The 8485-nt window shown below is 30.8% G+C and overlaps 1 protein-coding gene across 1 annotated transcript in view; it reads left to right on the forward strand.

Annotated features, from left to right (window-relative positions):
- The first annotated feature begins 409 nt into the window (after positions 1-409).
- Positions 410-8485, forward strand: part of LOC108555060 (G-protein coupled receptor Mth2) — an 18226-nt gene continuing 10150 nt past the window's right edge. The window contains exons 1-2 of the mRNA XM_017910554.1: positions 410-454; positions 586-827. Coding sequence (XP_017766043.1) covers positions 410-454; positions 586-827 — 287 coding nt within the window. The remainder of the gene's footprint in view (positions 455-585; positions 828-8485) is intronic.

The following is an 8485-nucleotide window of genomic DNA, read 5'->3' on the forward strand; positions in this document are numbered from 1 at the left end:
TATATATACTATACTTAAAGTACACAGTCTTTACAATATATATATTACATATATAGTAAATAATAATTATTAATAAATACGTAAATAAGCACTATAGTTTCTATATATATATAGTATATATAATAGTAATATACTATAATACAATTACTAGTATACAGTAGTAGTATATTATTTAACAATATAATCTACGTAACAGTAAATATAATTTTATAATACTTTAATTATATTTATCAATAATAATTAACACACATTATAACATTAATAATACATCAATAAGAATTGATAAATATAATTGTAAAAGGATCATAAAAATTACAAAGTAGTATCATAAAAGTATTGCTATTATACTATTATATTATATATTATAGTATTACTATTATAAAAATTGTAAAATATCAATGGTCGTGAAATGATCAATATAGAAGATAGATGGTTAAAGGAAACCAATTTTTCAGTAATACCCAGTATGTCAGAATAAACCTCATAGAAGTTTCATTTTCCCAACAAAAAAAAGAAAAGAAAATTGTATATTAATTTTCTGACACAGTAATTTCTTATATAGTAATTTTGTGATCTAATTTACAGAAAAACTGGACAACAATACCCGACGAGTACAGGAATTTATCCGCGGTTGGAAAATGTTGTTCCGTGGGCGAAGTTCTCGTTTATCGCGAATTTCAGGGCGGTGTTTGCACGTCTGAGAATGTCTCCATTGCCGAAAATTTCTCTCCCTCTTTCCACTTTGCCAATGCATCCGGATACGACCACTACGGCTACCATCACGATCGATTTGTCGCAATTGTTGGAAATCCTTGTAAATACGGTAGGTGAGTATGCAACTCTTCGGTTTACATGTTCAAACAACGTGTTTGCAAGTGTAATCTTCGGTAACTACGTAATCTTCTTTGAACACATTGTGAAATTCACTGCAACAAAGATCAGTAACGAATCACTGCTGGAAGATAAAACACATTGCGAATTAACCCTCTATGGGCCCGTGTAACTTTCAAGTTACATGCTAATGTATGGGTATTTTATTAAAATACTGCATTCAACGTTATCGTCTTGATCACTCCAGTTCGCGATTTTTCTTTCCATATATTTATAATTATTTTTACAATACCTCCCGTGGTTCCATTTTCAAAAATTCTAATTCTTTTTCATTTACCGGTTGTTCGATCATGATAGGTTAGGTCCTCTATGCCCCCCTATGACCTTTTCTCCACAAGATGGCGTGGAAAATTATCTTGTCTATCTATTGCACATTATCTTGGCACAATAGTACAACCGTTGTTAATTCAAACTCTTAATATGAATTCGTTATAATAAAATTGTCAAAACTGCTGAATTTATTGGTTGATATTTGTTGATTTTATGTTACATACAATTCTTGTAATCAGGAAAAATATAAATTCGGTCCATAGAGGGTTAAAGTAACAAAAGACAAGAAGAGAAAGAAAGAAAGAAAGGAAATGGAGGATCCATTATCCAAAGAAGGATGTTAAAAACGGGCCATTTTGAAATGAAAAATTCCTAACCTCAAAGCTTTTAAGAGCATCTTCTAAGAAACAAGAAATTCCTCTATCACTTTACCTAGAAATTTATTTATTTATTTATTTGTAGGATATTTTTAGGCATTATTAGGATACGATGGTCGAAATGTTCCTGCAGGAAACATTTTATTCATTCTAAAATTGCTGTAGAATTTAGATGATCAGCGAATAGATTAATCCAATGGATGTAGTACTGTTTGGATTGCTATACTCAGTACTGCATTTTCAATTGTCAATGTCTCTAGCGATGATTGATCTATCCATTGATAATTCTAGAATTGCGATATAATATAGATGATCAGAGAATAGGTTAATAAAATGGCGATAGAACTGTTTAGATTGCTATACTCAGTACTGCATTTTCAATTGTCAATATCTCCAGCGATAATTGAGAATAGGTTAACCCTTTGCACTCGAGAGGCGACTCTCAGTCACCATTTAATCAGATTCTAAAGATTGTTATTAATTAATATCTCGAATTTAAAATTGCCCAACGGCACGTGGAATATCGAGGTAAAATAAGTCTACGTCTTATTGTTAATTTGCTCTTATTATTTACCATTTTGAAAATATCATCGACTTTATGGCAGAAAATTTTCGAATTACTATGTTTCTGTAACAAAAAGATCGCCGTGTGCAAAGGGTTAATACAATGGCTGCGGTACTGCGTTGATGGTGATACTCAATTCTGTATTGTCAATTGTTAATATCATACGTTACATATGTTAAAGTCACAGGTGCCATTACTCAATAATTTTTAAGATATTTGCAATTGAAAATTTATTAATTTAATTCACAAAATTTATTAATTTAATTCAGTTCAGTTTTACCCCCTCCCGTTTGCATTACCCCCTCCCGTTTTGCTGGGACATCCTGTATTCGATCAGTCTCATTTTCACGTATTTCTACTCGTTTTTAACAACTTTATATATGCTTATATAAGCATTGTTTATTCCTTGGAGGATGCTCTTAAAGGTCTCGAAGGAATTTTTCATTTTATTATTACTATTTATAACGTAATTATGTACACTCGAATTAATCAACGTTTTTTAAAATTATTATATGACTATTACGTTTCACAAAATTAAAATCATCGTTCTTAATTTAATCAACGTTTCATTAAATAAACTTTATTTTACTCAAATCTAGAAATGATATTATTTCTGTCTTCCGATATTCGTGTTTATTATTTTATATTTCCATTAAATTTTAATTAATCCGATAATGAAGCAAATCCGCAATTAACAACGTTGCTGGAAAGCACAGTGGAATAAAAGTTGTATCATTATCGCGTAGCAAAATTCGAACTGCATCTGCAAGGCAAATATGAGATGCATAAATATGAAATATGTAAATACGAGCGAATAAAGTGCAGGAAAATGTTTGATGCCGTTGGAAAATAAAGTTCGTCTATATAGTTCCGATGCTGTTCAAATCGCAGGCTTTGTTTGAATTTCCAGCTGTATTCCCTGTTCCTGTAAGCTACAAATATCACGTGCACCAGCATATAAGGCAAGTACATACTTGGCTGGTCGATGGACCAGCAGAACGAATTCGCAGAAGCTGCCGTTGGAACTTGCGCTTCGCAGAACGGTATTTGTAACGTAAATGAACGGTATTTGCGAATTTCCAAATTGAAGTTTCTTCGTGACGAGCTGCTACATTTGGTTATACCTCACTGACTACGTCATCTCTTCGGCGATAGTAGGATATCACGTCACACTTTTAGTATCGTTCAAAGGTATGATGTACGTAGGAAGACTGAAAGATATGACGGATTCACTGAATTTTGCCAATAATCTACCGAACTCTTCCATTCCGTGTATCTTCTCACGATACACGAAATTTTTGGCAGCTAATATGGTGACATGTAATATGGTAATATGGTAATTTGGTAATTTAGTAATTTGGTAATATGGTAATATGATAATATGGTAATATGGTAATATGGTAATACGATAATATGATAATATGGTAATATGGTCATATGGTAATATGGTAATATGGTAATATGGTATAATAATATGTAATACGTAATGTGGTAATATGGTATAGTAATATATAATATGAACAGGAAAAAATGTTTAACGCTATTTAACTATAGATCAACCCTATGGGCTAAAATGGCCGGTGTCAAATATTTCATTTTCGCGATTTTTAAAAATTTACAGATACCTTCACAAGATTACTAATATTATTATTCAGGTATGCGCGTGATTCTGTGTATCTAGCTATTCAAATTTATCAGATCATTTGAATTATTATCATTCGTGTATAGTATATTTGGTGTTGTCATAGCGTGGTCAGAACGTAGTTATAATATAGATATATGGGTACAGTTATCGTAGAAAAATTATGGTATACCCATAGCATAGTTATGGTATAACCATAAGTTAAAAACAAAGAAAGAAAAAAAATGGGTATAGTCATAGGGTAACCATACTTATAGTATGGCCATAATACACTTATGGTATAGTATGGCCATAATACACTTATGGTATAGCGATGGTACAGTCACAGTATAACTGTAGTATAGTTAATGCACAGCTTCAGTATAGTTATTGTATAATTGTAGTATAGTTATGGTATAGTTATCGCATATTTAAATATACATTTTAAATTAGAAATCTTACCACTTAAACTTAAACTGCATTATGGGGTGTAATGTTTTTAAAAATCGCTATGAAGTAGTTCTGATACACGGATTATACTCTTGAAAGATTCTTGAAACATATTTTGCAGAAATTTTGTTGATACCACGAATAGATTTACTCTTCTCTTTAAGGATAGGATCGTGTGTTTGTTTTAAAAAATGGAGCTTTAACTCGATAAAGGAGATATTACTAGCTTATCGACTCTGATCGATTTTTTTTATTATCGTTCGCTATTTCCAGCAACCTTGGACGTAAATTTTAACCGTGATTAGGAGAGATAGTAAAAATATGTAGTAATGTTATCTATATAATAATAAAATATAAATGTATAAGAATGTTAGTTATAATTGGTATTTAATTTCAATGGAAAATGATGTAACACTTAAATATTTATTTGGTATGTATTCCAAGATTATTAGTTGCTATTAACGTATAGTTATTTGCATGGGATTTGATCAATTTTTATCTAGGGTCCCACCTGTCATAGTGAATCGAGTTGATTTTATCAACAGCCATCTGTTACAAAAAATGGTGATGGAAAATGTTAGTATGTTCATCGTATGTAAAGCACACTTCTTTGTATCTACTAAAGTACAGTCACACTAATAAATAAACAAGGAATTTTAAATTAGCTAAACTTAAAATTTATTTTAGCTTTAATTATTTAAACAGCTTGAATTATTTTAATAATACAAAAATTAGAATCTTCACATTATACTTGAAGTGTACTCTTTAAATTCTACTCAATAATTAACAAATAACACTTATAATTCAGTTTTAACACCAGAACTGCTAAGGATGTCAAAATAACTTGTCTCGGATTTTTTATTTTCGAAATTATCTGAAAAATACAGCTACTTTTCGCAAAATTAATATTGATATTACCTCAAATAATAGCATGATTATTTATACCTATTTATTTTCACTATATTACTTTAATTAATATCCTTTATGTACACCATATTTATATAGACATTACAACTCGATAATTCTAGTGTTAAAATGGGACTAAAAAATGTTAAGATATTTGCTTTGATTATAAAATATATTTTCTATTTCTACCAAACTATATTCGCATTAACCCTAATCAATAAATAAAAAACAATATTTCTAATTTAATCTTAAATAGAATTTAAAAAGAAAATAGTATTTCAATTTTAAATACAAAATATATTCCTCTTTTCTACTAAATAGCATTCACCAGTAATAATCAATAACCAAAAATAATTCCAGTTTTAATTCACTTTCCTCGACTCCTCATACTTTATTAAACGTATATAAATGAACTATATTCGTCACATACTTCATTCGCAACATCGTTTAGCAAACCAAACTTTCTCCTCCTGGATGATGCATACCTGCCAGGTAAATTAAAAATACCACAAAAACCCAACAGCGAATGCAAAGCGGAAAATAGGAAAGTCACTAACAAACCTATCACGATGGAAAACCCATGCAATAAAATTTTAGAATTCAAATTAGTTATTCCCCATATAATTAGACAACATGTTTTGGAATTCACCGAAAACTGTATAATTACGATACCTGGTCGGCCGAATCTCTGAGGATGTATGCACCGTAGGAGTAATCGTGAGCTGATAAATAAAGGCCTCGTGCCTCGAGGAGTACAGCCAGTGTGCTCTCAGACATCATCGGGAGAGCCACGTGCATTTCGATAACTCTCGATCCTCAGTTACGCGATATAGTGATATTCGGCGACAGTTAGTTACTTTCGGTTACCTTTAATTACCCTAGTTCCTTCTAACTCCGTCATTTCACCAACGATCCAACTCAACCCTAGATCACCCTAGATCCACTTCTCCCTAGAATCGTTGGAACTTACAGACAACTACCTGTGAATTACCAGCACCAGGTCTTTACCTGAATATGTGGCGACAATTCGTAGAATGACAAAGGTTGCATGATCTCGACGTGTGGAATGCCAATGATCGATTTCGAGCGGACACGTCGCAAGTTCAGAACAGGTACGTGCCGACTGTGCCAATAGGGTTCCCTAGACTTCATATAGTTCTAAAATTAATTCGCTATCTTGGTTCCACGACACATTAGCCATCCTCTCAATGAATACATGCAAAACAATGTGTCTCGGGTTGCCGGAAGTGGTCTGGTTCATTTTTTCGGCATCTTCATCATCGAAATAGCGGGAATTCCGGGTCAATGACCGATCATTTGTTAAACTGTTGATGTCACTTCGAAATGAGTTACAGCAGTGAAACTAGTGATTCGTGTTTGAAAATCGGGTATAAATACAGTGTATGTACTAAAATATTCTGAGGTTTTTGGTGTCTTTTGAGGTTAATGGAACGTATGCAAATTATAGATACGTAGCTATATTGAGCGTCTTCTTTTTTCGGGAGTAATTAGTATCGAAGAAGATTAATTGCAGTTTAAATGTGTTCTTCTAAAGAGAATCGGAATATGTGAAAAATGGGCGCGACAAAGTGATAGTACAGATACGGAAATATACAGGGTGTCCTGTAAGTTGACACAACGAAAAGCTCTATAGACTGTTATAAAGAAAGTAACATGTTTTTTGGTACTTTTAACTATGAAATACGAAAATACTAAATACTGAAAGATGAATTAAGATATTAAAAAATAAATCACCTCCTGTTTTTTAAATCACTGTCAACTTTAATGGGACACCCTGTCCCAGTTGTTGCCATGATTTTTGAGCACTTCTTTGTAATTTGACGAGAAAATATTTCGAATAAGATTGTATCAGTTCCCGAATTAAAACGAATTTGAAAATAAGCATAAAAAATATTGGGTTGATCAAAATTTACAATAATAATAATAATAGTAATTTCATTTGAAACAGAAAAGTTTTATTAGATAATATATTATTTAATTTAGACGTACGTATAATAAACAATTTTCAACACTATTTTGTATTTAAAAGAGTACCATCAACTGCAAAAGTTTGAGGTTAATTAGTGGAAAAATAAATTTTAAATTAATCATAAAGAAGAATTCCAAAATAATTCTTTCCCAGAAAGAAGTTACGGTCAGCTTCATTTTTTTCAATAGTATTATACATATTTTTTGCTTCACAATGTTATAGATCTCGTTAAATAATGCGTTCGAAAATTCGTTGTGACAGTTATGCAGGACACCTTGTATAATGATTGATGAGCTTTTATTGAAGTGGCGCGATGAAAATATATAGATACATATGATCGTGTGCTTATTTCGACAAAACTCAACATTAATTTTCAAAAGTGAATTTTCGAAAGTCCAAAATAGCTTTGCAATTTACCACCAACTACAAAAACAAAATATCTAGAACCAATCGCTTCGAATACATAGTTGTTCTAGTAATTAACACTAATTACTTCTAGTAACACTGATTAGTTCTAATAATTAACACCAACACTAAACACGAATATCATAGATGATAGATAAAAAGATTTCCAAAGAAATGGCATGAAAAGGAATATCGAGAAATTGTTAATGATTACGATGAAAATTATGTCAATGATTATGAAAAAGTGACCTAAGTCATGTATTATATATATCGTTTCGCAATATTTTAAATTTCGCGCCATGAATATGTAATTCTTTTCATTATATACGATTACAAATTTATTAAATATTATATAATTATGTACTTTTTACTTCAACTTGTTTAGTGTTAATCCCCTGCAATAACAAATGTAATTCATCACGAATGTTTTCATACTAAACGAACCACAGTCATTATGGAACTAAAATTCTATCGGACATTGTTCCGTTTCGGCATGCACAAAATTTCTACAAATTCTGACAAATTTTGTAACTTTATAATGAACAAAATAATTACGTAATGATTAACAAAGTGACGTAACTAGAATCTCTGACGCCCGGGGTGGTCCATCGGGTTATTGCTGCTCAAGAAGAGCATGAAAAATAAAATTTCAAGCATTGAACGTGTACAGAGGTAAATTCGCGACAATTTTAGCATCGTCAAGCGTTATTGACTAATATTAAAAAAATAAATTATTAATCGAGTAATAATAATGTAAAATAATAATACCACCAAGTGTCGAGTAATAACAATAATTAGAAATTAATAGTAATATTAGAAATTGAGTAGTAATAATAATAATAAGTTAATAACATAAAAACTACTATTATTACTAATAATAATAATTAAAAATTACTATTGTAAGTTACCATAAATAAAAGAATTGTCAGAAAATGAAAGTTGCCAGCACCTAGCTACGCCAATGGCTAACTAAAAGTAACATAATTAGTATTATATAATAATATTAAAAA

Source organism: Eufriesea mexicana, unplaced genomic scaffold, assembly GCF_001483705.2.
Source record: "Eufriesea mexicana isolate 0111107269 unplaced genomic scaffold, ASM148370v2 scaffold474474847, whole genome shotgun sequence".
Classification (NCBI taxonomy): Eukaryota; Metazoa; Arthropoda; class Insecta; order Hymenoptera; family Apidae; genus Eufriesea; species Eufriesea mexicana.